Source organism: Pimephales promelas, chromosome 8 (genome assembly GCF_988280905.1).
Source record: "Pimephales promelas chromosome 8, fPimPro1.hap1.1, whole genome shotgun sequence".
Classification (NCBI taxonomy): Eukaryota; Metazoa; Chordata; class Actinopteri; order Cypriniformes; family Leuciscidae; genus Pimephales; species Pimephales promelas.
The window spans coordinates 15,971,764-15,995,990 of record NC_142776.1 but is presented as its reverse complement, the minus strand read 5'-3'; the positions used below and the strand labels follow the sequence as shown (position 1 = coordinate 15,995,990).

Below are 24,227 nucleotides of genomic sequence, written 5' to 3'. Positions count from 1 at the left end.
CAGTGAAACACATTTTTAAATTTTAAACATTTTGTGAAATATCAAGTAATATAACAAGTTACAAAACTAAATATATAAATGAATGATGATGCAAGTAGTCTTTGCTGTCAGTATATAACAAATTCTTGAGTTTTACCTTTCTGAGTGATGTGTTGGCTTTGTCGGCGTACACGAGCGTTACGTAAGAATCTCCACTCCCTCTCCTTATGAACCTGACTCTCCAAATCATGCTCTTCTGGAATCTGAAAGAGAGATAAAAAATTAAATTTTCAAATAATGGAGCACCAAAAGGGTCACCGTGTTTACAACCATAAACACATATAATTACAGACATGAACCTGGTTTTGAAAGTTTTGAGTACAGAAACTCAAGTCATTGTGTAAGAAAACACTAAAGACGAACAGTATCATCTCTCTAAAAAAGTGATGTTGACTGTGATCTCTTACACTCTCTATATAGTTTCACACCAGTACTGACTTTATAAATTTCTTTACTTTGATTGATTGATACAATAAGAGAGAAAATTGTAACCATGGAACCATCTGCTACAGTATTGCATCAGACAGTGCTATAAAAAAACCATGAGGAACAATCACATTTATTATTTGCTATAGGGAAAGAAGAATTGTCTAAACTTGTTAAATCATGAAAATCAACAACATGAACAGTATGTTAGACACTATACAGACTAAGCTACTGAAAGAGATGCCCCTAGATGCTCCTCTTCTTAATTCATCAAACATTTCTAAATGACTGTTATTAAAGGGGTCATGAACTGGCTTTTTAAATTTTATTATATTGTTGTCTGAGGTCAACTTATGACATTCACTTGGTTTTTACATTCAAAAACTTTAAAATTAATAAGTAATAGGCTATTTTCAACCCTAGTTTTGAGCCTACTCGTCGGTGCACGTGGGGAAATTGTTTTGAAAAAGTCCAATGTTGTAAAATGGCAACCGGAATGATTCGCCCATACATGTTCGACTCAGAGTTCATGTGTTGCACCATTTCTTTCGGATAAAATATAGACGGCACAGCACCATTCTTTAATCTTAATTGGTCTGCAAATCAGCTGGAACAACCCTCATCAGCTGGAACATCATTAAAAATAAAGTTTAACCATGCATTCCTATTGGAATCCAGAGGAAGCATCTGTCTTCTTCCACAACCAGGCACTGCACAATATTTTATATTGCTTGGTAGCTCGGTTCGGTTTGTCATCACGAGGTAGGCCTATGTTATTTAGCTATGCGTGTAATGCGCAAAACGGTGGGTGGGGCTAAACCGGCCGTGTTGAGTAGGCGTTGATATTCTTCTGCTGGGGTGGTGTTTTATCCTCTTTGACGTCATAGTTCCCCACTTTGAAAACGAGTCGTTTGCTGAGCCTGATGTCAATAAAAGCTTTTATTGGAATAACAAGGACGTTTTCAGTTCTGAAACTTACAGGATATTCTTATAATCAGTAAATTCTCATATCAGTAAATCGGGGCGCATGCGCAAGTGCTGACCCAGACGCTGGCGTGTTCGTGTCTGTTTGTTTGAATTTAAAGTTTGTTTCTGTTGCTGTTTTATTCTCAAAACTTGAAGATATGTTTTTTAATTGCGCATAGTGAGCAAGGAACTTCTAGCACAAATTAACGGATCTGTTGACCCATTGCAATTTGCTTACAAGCCCAATCGGAGCACCTCTGATGCCTGCCTGACCTTACTTCACAAAGCACAGCATCATCTAGATAAAACTAATGCTCATGTTAGAATGTTTTTTTTATGGATTTTACATCAGCATTTAATACTGTACAGCCAAAAATTCTAATAGAAAGGCTGCGAGATTTAGGTGTACATAGCTGGTTAATTTTATGGATTGAGAATTTTTTAAGAACAAGCCACAAAGAGTCCGTGTTAACGGAATTTTATCTGACTACATAGTCCTACATTCTGGATTACCTCAGGGATGTGTATTATCGCCTTTGCTCTTTTCTGTTTATACTTATGAACTTAAGTGTAACATTGATGATTTTACGTTGATTAAATATGCAGATGATTTGGTTTTAATTTCGTGCCAAACAGACAAGAACTGTCCCACCTACTTTGAGTATATCGAAAGCCTTGTACAATGGTGTGACAATAGTCATTTACGGTTGAACACTGGGAAGACAAAGGAATTATGCTGTGGGAATCAGAATAAGAAATGTACAGGTGTCCTCCAATATGAAGAAGTAACTATAAAAGGTGTAAAGATTGAGCAAGTTAAAAATTTTAAATATTTAGGCACAATCATTGACGATAAACTTTTCTTTTTGGATAATGTGAACTATGTACATAAGAAAGCAAGAAAGCGCTTAAGCCTACTTAGAAAGTTGCGAAACCTTGACATCGAAAGGAGGATCTTAACCATTGTATATAGATCGATGATTGAAAGCATTGTAACCTATAATATTGTCTCATGGTATGGAAATTTAACAATGAAATTAAAGAATAAATTAACACGAGTAATCTATGAAGCAAACAAGATTATCGGCCATAAACAGAGCACACTACAAGAATTATTCTAAAATTTTATGGAGAAAAAGGCGCTAGCTGTGTTTTCAGATCAGACTCATCCTCTCCACTCATGCTTTGAAGTCCTCCCTTCGGGTAGCAGGCTACGTACACCGTATGCTAGGAAGAATATTTTTAAAAGATCATTTGTCCCATTGGCAGTGACTGTTTTAAACCAAATTCTCAATTAGGGATGTTGTGAATTATGTGCACTGTATTTTTATTGAATCATGTATTTATTAATTATGGGCGCATTATGTGTTTTATGCGTTTAATGTGGTTGTAGAATGTTGTTGAAGCCAGTATCAAAGATGAATTTCTGTCCAGTTAATCTGAACAGACAATAAAGGTAAAACAAACAAACATAATATGATGACCTCTTAGATGTCAATAGCTCAAGGAAAATGTGATTTCTCAGTTCATCACCCCTTTAAGCCACTTAATTATATAAATAAAATAAATAAATAAACTTGATCCTAAATAATTAGTTCACTACAGACCAATCTAGCCTTTCTTTCAAAAATACTATAAAAGCGAGTGTTCACAACTATGTTCCTTTTTAGAAAGAAACTGTATCAGCAAGGATTTCCAGTCATGATTTAGACTGTAAGATAGTACCGAAACTGCATCTCTCTATTAGTGTTAATGGATCTTGCTGTGCTGCATTTGATACTATCGACCACAACATTCTTCTGAATAGACAAAAAATATGTTGACATTAGTGGACTTGCACTGGCATGGTTCAAATCGTATTCATCTGACTGTCACCAATTTGTAGCAGTAGATGAAGAGGTATAATACTGATCACAAGTTCATTATGGAATACCACAAAGCTCATTTACTAGGACCATTGCTTTTCACCCTGTAAATTAGGAAACATGATGTTAGTTTTCATGCTGATACATGATTGCTACTGTCTGCCCGCTGCTGAGTGGTTTACGTCTGTTAGCTCCATATTGCTTTCTGTTTTAAATATTTATTGACTATCATTCTGTGTTTAAATTGCTAATTATATCTTACTCATCATCAAACATTACCACACATTAATCTGACATCACTAGCTTCTATCTAAATCGTTATAACTAGCACAACACGCTACACGCCATCTGTGCCTGCGGTCTTTATTTATTTATTATAGATTTACAATAACAATAAATAACAAAGGTAAGTAAACTGTAAAAAAGAAAATCCGTTAAATTTACAGGAAAAAAAAGCTGGCAGCTGTGGTTACCAGAGTTTTCCTGTTAAAAATACAGTAGCAACATTTTAGGTTTTACAGACTTTTAACCATATATAACTTTACAGCAAAAAAACGTATTTCATTATCTGATATAATGTTAATTTACTGACCTTTCGAACCATTTGAAAATGTCATTTTGGGGCCTTTTAAAAAGAGCTGGTTTGGTGTGTACCACATTAAATGTAAATGAGCTGCATATCCCCGCCCTGCCTTTGGATGAGGGCGTCACTTGCATACCTATATAAATAAACAGTCAGTAGAAGCAGAATGGCTGAGAGTGAGAGACTCGCTGTTTTATATGTCATTCAGCCGTACATGTTTGAACCACAATCAGACCAGATGGAGAGACTCCGGCAGAATAAACACAAATGAGAATGGACCAGGATGTCTCGGAATGGTTATTTGATACATTCATATACTTATAGAGTTTTAATCGAGTCAACTTTGCAATTATGGCTGTGCAACACACACATACACACACAAACTGTGATAACGTGGGCACAATTTTTTGAAACTACAAACACAAATACTGTGATAACGTTTGCTACGTACAAACGAAATTACATTTATGCGAGGGACCTGTTGCGTCATGTTTACATTACTTGTCGTACAGGTGCTTATGTGGCAAATATGAGAAGATGGCTACAAAACAAGAAAATATATGCTGTAGGGAGATAGAACAGGTATTATTTACATTTGTAATTGTTGCAAAAAATAATACATGACATAAAACTGTCTGACGCTATTTGTTTTATCGAAGGATACAAGACGGATGAAACAACTTTTGATGTGTCTTTACAGAAAACATAACTTACACAGACAATATCTTTAATATATATATATATATATATATATATATTACACACTATCCTGGAGAACACTTCTACTGGAGGTGACGTTGGATCGCGAACAGTAGGCAACGATCCACACTTGAGGATTAACTTTGAAGCAAGAGCTGCTATGAATTGACCCTCGTTCACAAAACAGTCAGTAAGAAAACAATTCGCGCAAACATAAAAATATTTTGGAAGTTTGAATGGTGCCTTTCATTCGTAAATAAAATCCATCCACTGCTTTTTCAGTGGCTCTGATGTCAGAAGTCAAAACTACTATGTACATTATTACATCTCACAACAGAACACTTATGTTTCTTAGGAGACATTACCGGCTGTCATTGAAACAATGGAGGACGGTGTACCAATGACGGGGTCTATGACAAAACCACAGTGTCAATCAAACCACGTCGGTGGGGCTTGCGCAATTCTACGTCACATTGCGCCAAAAATTAGAACAGCTCGTTCTGAGACAGTGCTTATGATTTATTAAGATTGTAAAAAAAAAAATCATTCTTGGGTGGTTTTGCACATACTCTGCCAACAAGCATTTATGTTCAAACACCACGTAAAAGTGAATGTTGCATAATAGATGCCCTTTAAATGCCTTTTGAGTTTTTTGTCATTCAGTACAAATACCTCAGTACCTATGTACACCAAACTTTGCAGTTATACACTTAGTATTCTGAAGATATTTTCAGACGGATTTGTTAAATAATTTCTGGCCTGATTTATGTGACATTTTAATAAAAAAAAAATATGGCGAAAATCCGATGTACTCGTTACATCATAAGAAGAATGGCATCTACGCTAATGTTAGTCTTTCCATTTATTCCGAGGTTTACTGAAGTCAGCTGGATCCGGACCATATCCAGATCAGACGGTGAACCTGCACCTGGACACGACCACAATGCATCCCTGAAGTGCCAGCCTCATCAGCCCTATGAAGGCCTCATGGACACCTCAACAAACTCGTGTCCATAGCAGCGTACTGACTCCAACCTCCAACCAGATGGAACTGAATAAATATTGTGAATGTTCTGATCCAATCTGACTTCTGACCTGTAATGTTGCCTGAATCATAATCATACACCCTTCGTTTGATGGCCAGAGGAGAACTGTCCCCGACTGAGTCTGGTTTCTCCCAAGGTTTTTTTTTTCCTCTATTCTATCACCTGATGGAGTTTTGGTTCCTTGCCACTGTTGCCCTGGCTTTTGGCTTGCTAAGTTGGGGACATTTAATATTCAGCAATATTATTGAACTGCCTTACTTCAGGTGGACGATGATGCAATTTTATTCTAGAAACAAACTTTTTGTATTATTTTTGTTATCACTGTGAAGCTGCTTTGATACAATCTGTATTGTAAAAAGCGCTATATAAATAAAGGTGACTTGACTTGACATACATCAACAATTCAAAATCAGTTATACAAATTTAATACAACATTCAGTCCATTTCTCTCATCATTAATTGTTAAATTATATATTAGCCAGGTTCTGGAAACACTATATTGGCTCCCTATTAAACGTTGTATAAACACTCATAAAGTTGATAATACCTAGAATATCAAAATCAACTATAGGTGGTAGATTCTTTTCCTCAAAGACTTCGGGAGGAAGACACATTCTGTCAGTTTAAGTTTAGTGGGGCGGCAGTGGCTCAGTGGTTCATGTAGATTGTCTACAAACCGGAAGGTTGGTGGCTCAAGTTGGTGGTTCCACTTGACCAAGTGTCGAGGTGTCCATGAGCAAGATACCCAACCCCAGCTGCTCCCGACGAGCTGGCTGGCACCTTGTATGGCTTACACCGCCGTCGGTGTATGAATGAGTGTTTGAGTGGGTGAATGTGAGGGAAAAAATGTAAAGCGCTTTGGCGGCCATTAGGTCTATGAAAGCGCTATATAAATGCAGTCCATTTACCATTTAAATCTAGACTAAAGACCCATCTCTTTAACCTAGCAAACACATAACACACTATCGCATTTCTATATTCAAATCCCTTAAAGGATTGTTAGGTTGCATTGTTAGGTCAATTGGAACCAGGAACACTTCCCATAACATCCGATTAATTTGTTTCATCAAAATAGAAATGGCATCTAGGCTAACATTTGTCTGTCTGTCTCATTCTCATTCCAAGGTTACCAAAGTCAGCCAGATCCGGGTTGTAGCCGGACCAGATTGTAAACATGCACCTAGAGATGACCAAAATGTAGCACTGGATGTCAGCGACATCCACAACAACTAGACGAGCAAGACAGATCCCCAGTGAAGACGTTGTCGACTTGACAGCCATTGGTATAGATCCTCAGCAAAGACCATAAGAACCAGACAAGCCCTCTGAACAGACCATTAAACCCAGCTACATTTCCCCCTCCCTCCATATGCCAGTGTGATGTGATGTGATCTTCAAGCAGAAGGAACTGGATGAAACATTCCGAATGATATCAATCCACAATCTGACTTGTGATGCAGCCAGGAATCATAATCACACGATGCTTGTTCATTTGGACTGAGGAGAACTGGTCCCCGACTGAGCCTGGTTTTTCCCAAGTTTTTTGTTTTGTGACACTGTCACCTGATTGGACTTTGGATTCCTTGCCACTCTCACCATTGGCTTGCTTAGTTGGGGACACTTGAAATTCAGCAATATTATTGTTTTGACAACACTGACACTATTGGATGAGAACTGAATTTAGCTGGATGAAGACATCACTGTTTTTTCCAGAGCTGCTAAAACTGAACTAATCTAATTAAATTTACACAGTTATAGAACTGAATCAACACTTCAGCTGAAAAATGACACTGAGCTCTAAAAATGTCTTTTTAGAGCTTCTTTATAGCAGAACTGAATTTATTTGCATTGATCATTAGTTTCCTGTTTTCTGTAAAGCTGCTTTGAAACAATCTGTATTGTATAAAGTGCTATATAAATAAAATATACTTGAGTTGACTCAAATAATAATAATAAAAAAAGAAACTGCTCAACAAGCTAAATAAAGTGTCAAGGTATGCACACACAGAGCTGAAGAGCAGAGCTCGAGCTAATTAGCCCTGATCGATCCGGTCTTCCAGATAGGAGCTCTAGGAACAGGCAGATCCCATGACACAATCCCACATCCAAGCTCCTCAAGCAAAGTAAGAAATCACACATTTTTTCTTTTTTTCTGGAGCTCTAAGGCTCCACATCAATCTCTTAATGAGAATCAATGGTTTTGTTTTTCTATGGAAATGAAGCATGTAAATTTGTCACAGTTAATGGCCTCCTCCCGAGCAGTTTTTATATCCTTACAAGTAAACAGTCAAGTCACCAGCAAAATGCACTTATCACACCCATCACTCTAATAGACTGGAATAGAGTTCTTCTCACTTAAGACAGATTTTTCATTTTGCACTGAAAAAGCTTTCTTAGATCTTTATGATCCATTATGCACATTTCAAACTTGTGTCCAGGCTTTCTGAACTACCACACATGAACTTTACTGTTTTTCTTTTTTTAAACCAGGAAACCCTAAGAACGCTTGCTTTCTTATGGAAATAGAGACTTCTTATGCAAGTAGAGGTTGAATTATATGTTTTTTTTTCTTCATATAAATATATCATCTAGGAAAAAAAGGGTTGCTGTTAGCTGATATAATTCAGATACATTTATATGTAATATAATATAATATAATACGAGATGAAATTAAATGAAAATATTTACAATATATATGTAATAGAAAATCTATAAAATACATTGACAAGGAAATATTTTCATACATTGTTTCAAGGAGGAACTATTATAAATGTATAAATATAACAATACTTTCATAATAACATAATAAACATGATATTTTAAGGCTCTCTAGAATTGTCACAAATGTGGATGTTACAGCCAATGACTTTTATTTTGACATTGTTTTTGCTCTTTGTCTTATGTATGTCAACCCCCCTGTTTCCTGTGTTTGTGTCAGTCACCAAAGAAACTCATCAGTTTATCACCTGTGCCTTGTTTAATTTGTTAAGTCCTGTGCATTTACTGTATATCCTCTCTGTTCTTCCCTCTTTTGTCAGATTGGTGACTGCTGCATTACATTAAGTGCACATTCTGGTTCGAAGTCATGGCCACAATAAAAATGTCATACCCTCAACATAGGATCTCAAGGCCACGACTTATTATCATGGTTCCACAAGATCCCACAACAAATTAATATCTTATTGCCACAACATATAATTACATTGTGGCCACAACAAAACTAAGTGAACCGAACATGTCCACTCCTGTAGTTTAACAACAAATGTGATTTAGTTACACCCACGGAATCTTCACAATCCCCATATTGACTGTGTTTAAGTCAGTCACCATACAAACTCATCAGTTCATCACCTCTGTCTTTAGTTTGTTAGTGTCGAGCACATTTATAGTCCTCTCTGTCATTCACTTTGTTGTCACATATTGTTTTAGAATATGTTGAGCTCAACTTGAGCTGTTGCATGCCTTGTTCATGTGGATTACCTGTTTGTTGTTATCTGTGTGGATTTACCCCTTACTTTGAAGTCTCATAAGTATCAGTTTACTTATTTGGCTTATGCTGTTTAATGTCCCCAACAACCTCTTGTCCCATTTAGCCATTTGTTATGAGGAATATGCAACATGGCAACTCGCTTTCACAAGACAAATAAAAAGATTTTTTTTTTCTTTTTTTTTTCCACAAAAGGGTATGATGTATTTTAAATTGTAGAATAACACGTACAAATAACTTTAGACCATATTTCATGCATTTAACCAAAAACCCATTTAAAAGAACCATTGACTTCAGGACAATGGAACAGGAACTGCTAAAATGGTAACTTGTTTATAGGTTTTGGCCAACAAAATATGTCTTCACTGTACTACACTGCAGTAACGATGTAATAAGAGGGATGATGTAAAGTTGTCACAAATTAAATCCCTTTTAGATTAAAGGTCACTCAACTAAGTATATTAACCCCTGTGGTCAACGAATGCTCCGACACGATTTGGTGGAAAAAGGAAATGCAGATTTGCATCCCAGATGAAGAATGGTTAAATTGATGGCATTCACAGAGCATGACTAGTCTTTCCAGGGTTTTAAGGGAATTTTGTTGGGAAAAAAAAAACTATACGTTTCTTTATTACGCCGAAAGTGAAAGATAAACAAAAAGGAGTAGTAAATCTAGGCTCCTGCTTAAGGAAGTGTGTTTTAAAACTGTATTGGTCAGAAATACATTGAAGTATACAGAAAATCTTTGAGATTGGGGAAACAGATTATGAGATTGGGGAAACAGATTATATTATATATCTTAGTAATACCAGATTGGTATATTAAAAACTGTTACAAACATTTATAAAATGGAAAGACTGTTATTCAAGTTGGAAAAACAACCCGATGGCCCTCCGAGAGGCGGGGTGGAAGAAGGGCCAAACCGGACTGACTTTTTGGTAACGACTGGAACGGATACAGGCAATGATGTGAAGATTTTGAGAAGATGCAGGTGTGGATGGGAGAAGGAGACTACCTTCAGAGGTTTAAGGATTCACCAGGGAAAGAAGAAGTGTCAAGCGGGGGGCCAGCAGCAACATTGCTCTGCAACTGCAGGTCAGACAAGAGGAGCCCAAAGCCAGGTCGCTAACCACAGCGCTGAAGGTTCCAACGTTGCTGAGGGAAGGCAGGTAGAGGACACAGGAGAGTCTTTGGTTGATACGTATTCCTCTGAGGGTGGTGCCCAAAATATCCTTAGGAAACCTTCATTACTAAACCCCAGCAATCAGGAGCCAGGCCTAAGACCAGAGAGGAGTGAACCTGGGCAGAGGCAGCTAGTGAAATGGCCTAAAGCGAATGAGGTGGCAGTGTGGCAGCAGCTTGATGAGGACCTCTGTTTAATTCTGGAGCGGTCACTGCGCGGCCAGGTGGAAACCAAGCTGAATCGCTTTGGAGTCATCCTGTACGAGGAGTGCAGAAGCAGGTTCGGGGTAGTTGCTGAGAAGCAGAAGGGTTCAAAGCAGAAGGGGAGGAGGGAGAGAGAGATCGAGCAACTGATAAAGAGGCGGCGCCAGCTCCGAAAGCAGTGGAGGAAGGCAAGTAAAGAGGAGAAGGAGGGCTTGAAGCCACTGTGGGAGGAGGTGAAGAAGAACCTAGCCAGCCTTCGGAGGGCAGAGCGTATCCGCAAACGCAGAAGGCGGAAGGAGAAGGAGAGGAGAAACTTCTTCAAAAACCCCTTCAAGCATGCGAGACAGCTACTGGAGGATAAGAGAAGCGGGAAGCTGGAGATCACACAGTCACAGCTGGAAAGTTTCTTCAGGGAGCAGTACAGTGACCCAGCAAAGTCAACGCCACTGGGATCACCAGGTTATGTTCCTCGCCCAGCCCCCCCATCCTCGCTGTTTAACACTGATCTCCCCAAACTCAGTGAGGTAGCAGAAGTTGTACGGAAAGCGAGAGCAGCCTCAGCTCCAGGCCTCAATGGGATATCGTATAAGCTGTACAAGTACTGCCCAGGGGTCCTGAGACATCTGTGGAACCTCCTGAGAGTGGCCTGGAAGAACAAGGTTATCCCTTCAGATTGGCGACGAGCTGTCACAGTGTTCATCCCGAAGGAAACGAGCTCTACCACCATTAGCCAGTTCAGGAGCATTGCACTCCTGAATGTGGAAGGCAAGATTTTCTTCTCCGTCCTGGCAAAGAGGTTGGCTACCTACCTCATAAGCAATGGGTACATTGACACTAGCTGCCAGAAAGCAGGCGTGCCAGGCTTCCCAGGGTGCGTGGAACACTCTGCAGTCATATGGGAGCAGATCCAGAGAGCCAAAAGAGAAAAAGGTGACTTGCATGTGGTGTGGCTGGATCTTGCCAACGCATACGGGTCTGTCCCCCACCAACTCATCGAGTATGCCTTGGATTTTTTCTACATCCCTGACTGCATTCGTGCCCTGGTGGCCAAGTATTTTGAGGACATCAAGATGTGTTGCACTCATCAGGACTTCACGACAGGCTGGCAACAGCTGGAAGTGGGCATTGCCATGGGATGCTCAATCTCGCCCATCCTCTTTGTGGCAGCCTTCGAGATTATCCTGATGGGGGCAAGGGTGATGGTTGGAGGTATGAAGCTACCATCAGGCCAAAGGCTACCACCAGTGAGAGGCTATATGGACGACATCACCACCATTCTTCAGACAGCTGCATGCACAACAAGGCTGCTGAAGAGGGTTGACGAGCTTGTGGGGTGGGCGAGGATGAAGATCAAACCCGCCAAATCACGCAGCCTGTCCATCAGGAAAGGGGTTAGAAATGACCATACCATCTTTTTCGCAGGCGGTGAAGAAATCCCTTTGCTGGCAAATCAGCCCGTCCGTAGCCTGGGTCGTAGTTATACAGCAGACCTCTCTGATAGGCAGATGGGGGAAACAGTGAGAAAGCAGCTCGCAGATGGCCTCGCCAGAATCAATCAGAGCCAGCTCCCCGGCAAGTATAAAGTATGGAGCTACCAGTTCATACTATACCCAAGGGTGATGTGGCCTCTGAAGATGAGCGAAGTTCCCTCCTCGGTGGCAAACAAGATGGATGGGCTAGCAAACTCATTCATCAGGAAGTGGCTAGGTCTGCCAAGATGCCTATCAGAGGTAGGCCTCTTTGGCAGGAACACACTACAGCTGCCACTGCGATCCATTGGCCTGGGATACAAGCAGGAGAAGGCTCGGATGGTGATGGAGCTGAGGGAATCAACTGATCAACTGGTGAGAGCAGCTGGCCCTAATATACGAACAGGGAGGAAGTGGAAAGCCCAGGAAGAGGTCGACAGGGCAATTAGCAGGCTGAAACACTGTGAAATAGTCGGCAGAGTCCAGGAGGGTCGAGCAGGCCTTGGGAGGAGTGAGACCCCCCTCTTCTGGTCAAAGGCCTCCAAGGAAGAGCGGAAAGCCATGGTGGTGGCAGAAGTGACAAGGACTGAGCAGGAGCGCCTTAACATCAAGGCGGTGTCTCAGAGCTGGCAGGGAGTCTGGATGTCATGGGAAGGTGTCACAGACAGGCATCTGTCATGGTCTGATCTGTGGAAGATACCCCAAGCAAGGCTCAGCTTCCTGATTAGATCTACTTATGACACCCTACCTTGTCCCAGAAACCTCCATCAGTGGTTCGGCACTGAAGAACTCTGCCCCCTTTGCAGTACCAGCAATGCAAGCCTCCAGCACATCCTGTCGGGCTGCAAGACAGCATTGTCCCAAGGCCGCTATAGGTGGCGACACGATCTGGTGTTGAGGAAACTAGCAGAGGTGGCAGAGTCGTGTAGACAGGAGGCTAATAGAAGACCCTTTGGACCAACGAGAAGTCCCATCCTGTTTGCAAGAGCCGGGGAAAAAATCAATCACCCTTACCAGAGAGCAACATCTAGAGTCCTCTTATCTGGCAGTGAGTGGAACATGAGGGTCGACCTGGGGAGGCAGCTCCAATTCCCCAGGGAGATCGTGGAAACTTTGCTCCGGCCAGACCTGATCATGTGGTCAGAGTTATGCAAGACCATCTTGTTGGTGGAGCTCACTGTCCCATGGGAGGAGGGAATGGAGGCTGCCAACGAACGGAAGCATGCCAAGTACGCAGATCTGGCAGAAGCCTGCAAAGAGGCTGGCTGGAAAGCCACCACGTGGCCAGTTGAAGTGGGATGCAGGGGCTTTGTTGGGTCCTCAACGGTTCGTCTGCTCCGCGAGATGGGATGTACAGGAGCAGGGTGTCGAAAAGCCATTAAAGAACTGGCAGAGGAGGCTGAGAGGGGCAGCTTTTGGTTGTGGCTAAGGAGGAAGCACAAGGTATGGGGGCCAAGTAACATCTAGGGCATCAGCAGGGGGTGGCAGGGAGTGATCCCTGCCATCGCTCCGCCACCAGGAGATGTACTGGGGTTAAAGGAGCGAAACATCGATGACTGGTGGTCCCCAGCTGATGACCCATCTTATGCCAAAGAGGTGGAGCACACCTGCACAAAAGGCACCGGTGGAGGTGCGACAGGCAGCAATGCCCAGCAGGTCGACCATCAGCCTGTATTTCAATTAAGTTGAGACTACAAGATGATACTTTTGAAAAACAGAGGATAAAATTGACTATGAATATTTAAAAACACAGAGAAGGGAGGTAAATGTGTAATAGGAATATGTATTTGCATATTTATAACCACCACCAAGAAAATATATTACTCTAAGCTGCATGAAAGTATGGCTTTGAATATGAGAATATTTGTGTATGTACGCGACTATAATGGCTTGTTTCCACTGAGTGGTACGGTACAGTACAGTTCGGTACGGTAAGCAATTATTTGCATTTCCACTGTCAAAAGTTGTGAATGGTACCAAAAAGCCGAACCGTACCGTACCACTTTTTGGGTACCCTTCCGTTGGGGTACCTAGCACAGTGGTACGGTACTAAAAGGTGGAGCTAGACTCACTGCAGAATGGTGATTGGTTGACAGAGTATCGTCACTTGCGCGTGCTACAAGGGCATTAGAAGTGCCTTTTTTTTCAGTTGAAATATAATACTACTGTTATTGTGTCACGAAGTGTAGTTTTAAGAGTTTTTCAGGCGAGAATGCAGTTTTTTAAAGCTCAAATCTGTGGTTTATTTATAGATTTGTGATGATTTGACTGAGATCCGTTCCAAGCAATCACCGGACGCTCGGCACTCTGTGCTCGTGCACCCCGCCTGGAACAGCCTTTCCTCGGGCTAGTCAATCTGATGTTTGCCGCTGACTCTGACGTCTCTGTAGTGGTTAAACATGAAATACAATTCTTCTTGCATAGACCTAACAGGACAATCTTTGGTCTCATGAATCTATAATTAGTTCCCTGGCCAATAGTTTTGGCAGAAGGCGAAGTGAAGTTATATATATTTGAGCGCTGAATTTGTATATTTGACTTTGTTTGCTTTATGTTATTAAAGCTTTACTGTATAGCTTTTTGTATCTTTGTACTTTTGTAACTCTTATACTTTTATAATGGCTATTATTGATAAAACTGGAATTCAACAAAGATCATCTGTAATGTTGTTTATTGCAACATTTGTACCAATGCAATATGCATAATGCAATACATTTCATATTGGCTGGAATATTTTTGATATTTTTAAATTTAAACGAAAAGAGGCAGGGTTGTGTTTATATTTAGTTTTGTTATAAATAGTCTGTATACCGTACATACATTCAGTGAATATAATCAATAGGCTATGCGTTGCCTGAACCACATTTGTAAGCTTATAATGTTTAAAATGTATTTAAATTATATCGAAAAGAAGCAGAGTGGTGTTTTATAACATATTTTGTTTTATTGTTGATTAAAATGCCAACATACAGAGATAACTGGAGTAGCAGAGCGAGCTGAGTGGCTCATTCAAGAACGCGCTGTTCCATTAGCAGAATTACTGGACTCGCATCCTCGGGAATCATTCTCCTGAGTCGGACTTTGCATAGGCTACTTGGTATTGAGGAACGCCTAATACCAGTGCTTGTTTCTTGTGACAAACATGCCGAGAAGCAAGAACTGCTTTATGTCATCCATTGTTGTTTACTATGTCACTTTCTTAGCGCGAAAATGACATTGGTCGATTCTTTCAGGCCGGTAAACACCACGCCTATGAAGTAACGGTACTGTTGGCGGTGGAAATGCAAGCCGGATCATGGTTTAGCGTATATTCTTGGTCCAATTTTGCACAATTGCTATAGAAGTCGTCAATGCATTTCTCCTGATTGGTTGGGCTCAAATCAAAAAATGCTATAGAAGTCGTCAATGCATGTGTTGAAAAAATTAACATCCCAGTTAAATCTATATACTGTTTAAAAATAAAAAATAAAAAAAAGGCTGGTGAAAATCAAGTTGACCTCTCTAGCACATTGACCAATCCTTTTTCCAGCGTCTTCCCCCATCAGCACACACTAAAGCCGCTTTCCGACTGGAGGGACTTTTGCAGTTCCTAGAACCTTTTTTCCCCCTTTTTTAACCCTTTTTTTCTCGTGTTACGACCGGACTAAATTGGGAATTTTTTAGTTCCTCAGACCGTAGTTCCTATAACTATTTCAATATTTAGTCTAGAGCAGGGGTTTTCAAATTGGGTGAATGTGAGCCTCCCCTTAGAGTAGGTAAGGACAGCCGAGGTAACTTAACATTTTACTGTTTATGAAATGTTTTTGTTTTAGGCTTTCTTTATAGGCCTATGTGAAGTTAAATATCTAAGCCTTGTATATAAAGAAAATAAAAAAAAGTTTGTGAATAGCTATCGTTTCACCAGTCTAAAAACGAATAAAGAAAGCATGTTTTTTGTTATTCAATTAGGAGGTAAAAAAGGGAAAAGAAATGGACGCAAAAGTACACTGTCAGACAGTGTCAATGTATTGGACATTGAGAAAACGGCTACCGTCATGTAAAGAAAACAAAGTTGCTTGTCAGATTTTCCTAACAAACAACCTTTTTTTTAATAAGCCCCCAAAAACGCAACCCGTGCTGTTTTAACGTCACTTAAAAAACAAAAAACAAAAAAACAAACAAAGTCGCGTATTATAAACCGCTTCGTGCCTCCCCTGTCGCTCTTTGGCGCCCCCCAGGAAAAACATGGTCCCGGCAAGGCGAGGTGGGCAGATCGATACTAATATTGATAATATCGATACCAACGTTGGTATCGGTATTGATCGATACCAACGTGAAAATATCGATACTTAAGTTTCAGTTTCTCTCGTTTTGCGACCTGACCGTGTTTGTCAAAATGCTGCTGCTGTCACAGAGCAGAGCAAGCTCTCTGTAATCCTAGTGCTGCTCTCGTCCCCCTCTCCTGTGTTGTACCGTCACGTGACTCACCACTAGCGCGCTCCAGGACTACCACCAGTCAGGCGCGCGCAGCCGCACATTTCTAGTCTACAGCAGCACAATCAGAGACGGAGAACTTGTGACTTTGTTTATTTAAGAAAAAAATCCTCAAAAGAAGTGCACTAAAGAAGAGAAACATTTTTTGTAAACATGCTACTTGAAAAGAGAATTTGTTTTTACATTTTTTATATTTGTGAAGTAATAATTTTGTAACTTTGTTTTAGAACTAACCAAAAGTTGTTTCTGAACAAAAGCTTTTGTAGTACAGATTTTAACTGATTAATAACCCAAAATGCAAATCACAAAAACAAAAGTCATGAAAATTAATTTAGATTTAGGTTGAAGAGGCATCCACCTTAATTATTAAAAAGTATCGGTATTGGTACTGGCGATACTGGCCCTGTATTTACTTGGTATCGGATCGATACCAAATCTAGCGGTATCGCACACCTCTAGGCAGAACAGGAACATTGCAATAGCCTCCTCCATGCTGGTTTGTTGTTGTTGTATGTGGCCGCGCTACGTCTAGTGATGACGCTATAAAGACCGTCGCCATGCTTGCGTTACCCCTCCTACCAGTTCCTATAGCCACTTGGCCAGTGCGAACGCAAGCAGCAAAACCGAGTTTGGGGGAGAGTAGTTCTTAGAACTGTTTAGAAGTGGACAGTTCCTATAACTAAGTTCCTGTAACTACTTGGTCGGAAAGCGGCTTAAGAGTGAGAACCTATCAACAAAGTCCTATCAGCAACATGGTGTATGCTACTTTATTGATGTTTTATGCTGTTTTGTCTCCCACACACTATTGATTATTACGTGTCTTGTTCCCTTGCAGTAAACATAAGGTATTACTCTCAGCACTGTGCCATAGGGTGTGTGTGTTCCTCACTGATCACATACTGATGGGAATGCATTATAATGCATCAGGACAGGACACAAAACCCACACGCATTTTCACAAATATTTTCAGTCGTAAATGACAATTACAGAAGACAATGAAAAAAAACCCCAAACAAATCACCTTACTGTGGCGGTGATGTGTTGCAGTGGTGGTAATTAGATGATAATACCAGAGTCCTGAATGACTAACAGTTTTATACACCATGGTATTACATGGTACATGCCCAAATAACATGGTAGAATGATTATATTTTGTGTTCTGGCTATATGGAAATACATATACACAATTCAAAGTAGAAAAGGTAGTATAATAGATAGTATAGACACATTTTACTAGTTAAATATTGACCACGTTACCTCCCCCCCCCCGCCCCCCTGCAAGATTGCACATACATGGATTCCTACCCCTTCTCCTCCCCAAAATAACATCGCAAAATTGTTTTTATTACAAGTGAGTTCCAACTCTTTTACTAATATTATTTGAAGTTTATTTGCGAAAACAACATGTTTAAATCAACCTGAATAGTAATGAGTTCAAGTCAATTCATTAACTGAATTAGTTTAATTTAGAAGTAAATGAATTCGATTTCACCTCTAAACCATGCAGCACTCACCTTCATGACTGGCTGAGCGAAATATTTGGCACTCCAGTCACAAAGACCTGTCTGCAGATTCACACTGATGAAGCTCCTGTGAGCAGCTGTCTCATCTCCATCCTCAGCAGCCTGAAGACCACACCGGACAAATGACAATACTATTGGTCTAAACCACAAGCAAAGACTGCCACAAAATAAGAAAAGCACAATGACTGCAAAATACAGTTTTCTGACAAATGAACAAGATCTGATGGAGGAATATCAGTGGGAAACTAAAATCAATGATGTACCTGATCAGGGCCCTTGTCAAACATCTTTCTGGTGCGTGGGAACTGCTGTGAGTGGGGCGCCTGACCACCCAGAGTCGGTGTGTATGGTGGCCGAGCAGGCGGCGCCTCCCGGACCGGCGGTTTGGGCACTTCATTGGTGAGGCTGGAGCTGGAGGCACCGGGCATGGGAGGAGATCCGCTGGAGGGAGATGAAGAGCGTTTGGATCTGTGGGAAGCACTACAACACCAACAAGTAGGGCCATAACACACAAATTAATGTGCTGCAACAGAAGAGGATCAGCATGCACTGCAATGCTGCATGTTAAAACAAAATTAATATCCAGTGCTGATGAACATAACCCAAAAAGAACAGGATGTTATTTAATAGATGCAAAGAAGAGTAAAATAACAGAAGCACAAGCTATTACATTCTGCTTTTTCATCTGTTAATTTAAAAAGAATCATTCCAGATGGCTATATGGTCCTGCTGCTGATTTTAAATGAATCTAATAAATATTTAAGTGTGAGTAACTCACCCTGCTTGATGTATAAGTGTTCCTTTGCTGGTGGGGCTGGCAGGCGCTGATTGGGTCAGAGATCCTGAGTCCAGAATCCTCTGTGTGCGAGCATTCATGGTGGCCTGATGTGAAAAGCAGTGTAGAATGCAGATGTATTATAACAATGTAGTATGAAATTGTGCATCCTGGTCCTGATTCAATTCCTAAGTTCACTTGCGCCCTGTACTTAAGACCATGTGCTTAGATCATTAAATTAGGGCCTGTGGTGTGAAATTTGCTATTCTTTAAAAGCAACAAAAATCCCATCTACCAGCGGTGACTCCCATTTCAAGGTTTGATAGCTAAGCACTGAAACAAAATTTATTTCTGGTGGCCTTGCAGGACTGCAAGTAAAATACAAAACAGTTAATGCATGCAAATATAGATAATATATGCATGTTTTACCTGCAATCCTAGAGAAAATAGCATCAGCAAAACTCCTCATAATTCTAATCGCAACCTAATGTGGTAAAAATCCAAAACAATGCTGTCTACAAAAACCCAGAAAGTTGACTTATTTGCTTCATCAAAATATTAGTTAACAATCCCATCCTCTCATCATCACCATCTGGAGAGATGGTCTAATCTGATTTTTATGCTAAAGCCTGCAGAGAACTGAAAGAGAGACAGATTCATCATGACTGAGTAGACTGAAATAAAGTGATTGTGTATTTTGGGCAGCAGATCAAACTTTAAAATGCTTGTGTTTGTGTCCCTCAGATTCATTAATTTAAAAAGATAAACCGATATGATGTGGATTATTGAAAATTATACTACAGGGCTGTTGAATGCTTGACTCTGATTGGTTGAGAACGTTTTAAATGTGTGCAATTTTTTTTTTTAGGGAAACGCACGAAATGGCGTTCGTCAGGTCCAGTTTTGTGTAAAGCCTCTCACGGGGATTTCGGATGCCCCAACGCCTGTGATGAGATGACTCAACGCCTGTGAAGAGACGACTCAACGCCTGCGATATGTTATGGCGCCGTTTTATTCATAAACAATATTTATATTTAATATTTATATTTAAACAATATGAATGTAAGCCAGAGGAGAACTGGCCCCCGACTGAGCCTGGGTTCTCCCAAGGTTTTTTCTCCATCCAATCTGATGGAGTTTGGTTCCTTGCCACTGTCGCCTTGCTTTTGGCTTGCTTTGAGCTTGCTCAGTTGGGATTATTTAGTGTTTAGCAATGTTGTTGATCTTGTGTGTTGATCAATGTTGTGTTGTGCTACTTTCATGTTATCAGTGTGAAGCTGCTTTGATACAATCTGTATTGTGAAAAGCGCTATATAAATAAATGTGACTTGACTTGACTTGACGGCTAAAGTAGTTTCAGGCAGGTTTGACCACATTACAGTTCCATATCACTGCGCGCAGTTAACTGTAATAACGGAAAATAGGATACAATTCATAACAAGAAAAAACATGCAGCCCCATGCACTTGATCTGCAATTTTCGATGTCTAACTTCACAATCAATGGACATATACAGTTCATTTTTAATAAATAAATTATGTAGTCCTATCTATAATAGAAAATTAAACTGAATAGGCTATATAAATAAATGAATAATCCTGCTGCACGGATTAAATAATTATTGATAGGCCTACTTGTTAAAATGGCTTTTTGTGTTTCAGTTATTGGGTAAACTACTGTCAATTATAGAAAACAAGAATGAACGAATTAATTAAAACAAATTTAATTAATAAAGAAATAATACTATTGACGCACATGCTTTTCTGTCTCATTATTTCAACATCTCTCTCTCTTTTCCTCTCTCTAATAACTGCATAAAGCCAGGACACACTAAGGCCTACTAAGGCCAGATGTGAATGTAATTTGATACTTATGACTGATCATGCAAACACGTGTTCACAGTTGGTGTTTAAGACAAGACCTGCTGCTACAGTCGATAGAAACAGTCGGTCTTCGAATATTTCAGCGAGTCGTAAGTGTTCCAATATCATTACATTAGTGTGCTATCAGTGGCTCAAACCTCCGTTACTACCTCTAAAATTACGTTTTGGAATTAGCAATGGAGGCATGGGATTAGATGCGTAAGAAATTAGTCCTACATACAAACGTCTTGAAATGCATCATCTGAACAATGTTTTGAGGTATGGTAACTGTAGTATAAGCGGAATAATTGACTTCAGGCCATTGAATTATTCAAAAAATAATGCACACCCGAGGTGTAACACTTCGCGTCGTGACCGCATTACCACCTCGGGTGTACATTATTTTTCTAATAATTCAACGGCATGTCGTCAACTATTCCTTACGTAAACAATAATCAGTGAAAAAGACTTAAGGAGATAGAGATCATAAGACCAAATAAATTACATCAAAATAAATTCATTTGTTTATTTTCTTATTAACATTGTACAACCCCCATAAAAGAGAGACAGAATCTACCTACTCCCGTCATAGGCAACATCCTAAAACTGTAGGTGTCCTCTAAAGTGATGCATCACAAAGGCAACAATAGACCTGTAGCTTTAAAAGTATAAATGCATCACACAACAATTTTGGATAAATAATTACACACATTTTTTTTTTTTTAAACAGAATGTTTTGTTTTTGTTTTTTTATAGATTTGATTATACTATATTGTTGTTATTATATTTGACCAAGCTTGTCATAATCCATTTTGGTATTATCCTGTGCACAAAGGATATATGCCATGCTGCTTTAAAATTTGACTAAAACAATGCACTTAGCTAAGGAAGATGCATAATTAAGATGCTTATCTTTTGGAAAAGCCATGTGTTGTAAGCGCGCCTATGATGCCCCAAAATACAGCCTCTATAGGTAGATCACTAGTGTTTGGAACAGCTAATATCGGTTTTTATTTATGTAGTTAGAAAAAATACATAATTTCATAGTTTCCTGCTATTTTTTTTTACTCCAAATCCAAATTTCATGTATTATTTAAATCCAAGAACTGGTGAGAACGATAAAAGCTCACCTCAATGGTATAGAGATAGATAGTATCATTAAACAACGGTATGTATGTGCACTGAACATTATCAATGAAAAACAACATATAAGCTCATATTTTATGACTCTCATGTGGAATTGAGTTTCAATATTGTTATGATGTGGTTTTGTGTCTTTGTCTTTGTATTATTAGTGGTTCCCTGTCTATTGAGTTTTCCAGGTGTTTCCTATTGTCCACGCCCCCTTGTTACCTTGTTAAGTTTGCTTGTCTGATTATTTAAGCCCTGTGTTTTTGTCTTAGTTTGTGAGTTGTTGTACGTGTGAGGTCGTTGTGTGTCACTCCCGTATCTGAGTCCTGTTCCTGAGCCCTGTTCCTGAGTCTTTGTTTAAATATGTAGTTTGTCTAAATAAAGCCTCTACACTGCGTTTGGATCCAGCCTCCTTCCTGTGTTTCTGCCACATCACGGCACCGGCATCACAGAACAACTCACCAACTACATGGATCCAGCAGGTAGTAGCCAGAGCTCACTGAGCAAACTTTGCTCTCTTTATCAGAACAATCGCTGCATCGAGGATTATGTGGAGGAATTCCTTTTGTATAGCCATCTCGTTCCGGGTGGAGAAGATGCATTGAAGGACTGTTTCTGGAGTGGTCTGGATCTGGACATTGGTTTAAATTTACCAGAGGAGGACCCCAGTTGGACCCTGGAGCAGTTCATTGATTTTGTCCTGCAGTTTTGTGGATCTCCCTTCACTGTTGGAGAGGTAGAGAGGGATGTTATCACGACCATCAGGCCCGCTGAGCCCGCACCGCTGTTTCACGTCAGCTCAGCCGAGCACACGATTCACGTCAGCCCTGTGAGTGAGTCAAGTGAGTCAACGGCCGAGTCAAGTGAGTCAACGGCCGAGTCAAGGGAGTCAAGTGTGTCAAGTGTGTCCAGGTCCAAAGCAAGTGAGTCAAGTGTGTCCAGGTCCAAATCGAGTCAAGTGAGCGAATCTCCAGTGAGTGCTGAATCTCCAGTTCAAGTGAGTGAGTCTCCAGTTCAAGTGAGCGCTGAGTATCCGGTTCAAGTGAGTCACGATGAGTCTTCAGTTCATGTGATTAAGTCTTCAGTTCAAGTGAAACGCCGCCGCAGGAGGAAAAGGAGGGCTCGTTCGGTTCGCCAGGCTTCGGTGAGCATACCAGGATGCCTCACCCTGCCGGCCCCGCCTCTGCGCCTCGCTCTTCCGGCCCCGCCTCTGCGCCTCGCCCTGCCGGCCCCGCCTCTGCGCCTCGCCCTGCCGGCCCCGCCTCTGCGCCTCGCCCTGCCGGCCCCGCCTCTGCGCCTCGCCCTGCCGGCCCCGCCTCTGCGCCTCGCCCTGCCGGCCCCGCCTCCGCGCCTCGCCCTGCCGGTGTCCTTCAAGCTCTGTTCAAGCTGTGCCCTTCAACTCCCTATGGACTTCTCCAAGTATTTTTTGGGGGGGGGCAGTAGGTACCTGGTGAGGGCCATGGAGGCTATACAGACATGGCCTTTATCTCATCCTGCTCCGCCGTGGCCGCCCGAGGGGTCTTCACCGCCGTGGCCGCCCGAGGGGTCTTCACCGCCGTGGTCTCCCGAGGGGGCTTCACCGCCGTGGCCGTCTGAGGGACCTTCACTGTTGTGGACGCCCGAGGGTCTCCGCCCTGGCCTTTGCCTGGTCCTGCTCCGCCCTGTCCTTCGCCTGGTCCTGCTCCGCCCTGGCCTTCGCCTGGTCCTGCTCCGCCCTGGCCTTCGCCTGGTCCTGCTCCACCCTGGCCTTCGCCTGGTCCTGCTCCACCCTGGCCTTCGCCTGGTCCTGCTCCGCCCTGGCCTTCGCCTGGTCCTGCTCCGCCCACGCTCTGCGGCCCAGGCTCATCTTGGCTACCTCCTGGTCCCGTTCCCCTGCACGGGCCAAGGCCGCGATCTGACCAGCAAACTCCCGGATTTGTGCTGCTGGATTCATTTGCGGTCGGTTGTTCTGTCACATAGGGTCAGGAACGAGACAGAAAGCAAATCCAATCGCAAGCATTTATTAATCCCACTAACAGATAATCCAGGGACCTCAGAACAGGGCAGAGAAACCGGCAGGAACCGAGTGACATTAAACAACAACCGACAGCCAACAACTGAAACACAGGGGTATAAATACACAGACAAACAAGCTAATCAAGCTAACAAGGGGGTGTGGTAAATAAGAAACACCTGTGGACACTGAGCAACATCATAACAAAAGACAAGACACATGGTAGGATCACATGACAAACAAGGAAACACGTGATAAACACAGCAAAACAAAACCCACAACGTGACAAATATATTTAAATAAATGTACACATGAAAAATCTGATCCTAGATAAGTTATAAAATGTTATTTGAATGCATTGCTGTCCTAAAAGTTATATGTCCAAAAATATATAATAAATATTGCCTAATATTGCCAATAGAAGAGACTTTTTTGAAACAAAAACACTATAGCAAAACAAAAAAAGAGGTCTGTAGTAACAAGATGCAGGTGTGTATGCTGGCGT

The 24,227-nt window shown here is 41.1% G+C and overlaps 1 protein-coding gene across 9 annotated transcripts in view; it reads right to left on the bottom strand.

The window, feature by feature from the left end:
- Positions 1-24,227, bottom strand: part of rptor (regulatory associated protein of MTOR, complex 1) — a 402,321-nt gene that overhangs the window by 120,497 nt on the left and 257,597 nt on the right. For 7 of the 9 annotated variants that reach the window (XM_089134067.1, XM_089134063.1, XM_089134065.1 and 4 more), the window contains 4 exons: positions 18,741-18,844; positions 18,226-18,442; positions 17,954-18,064; positions 137-242 (listed from right to left, as the gene is read on the bottom strand). In XM_089134067.1, coding sequence (XP_088990193.1) covers positions 137-242; positions 17,954-18,064; positions 18,226-18,442; positions 18,741-18,844 — 538 coding nt within the window. The remainder of the gene's footprint in view (positions 1-136; positions 243-17,953; positions 18,065-18,225; positions 18,443-18,740; positions 18,845-24,227) is intronic. The other 2 variants (XM_089134064.1, XM_089134066.1) reach the window with 1 other exon arrangement.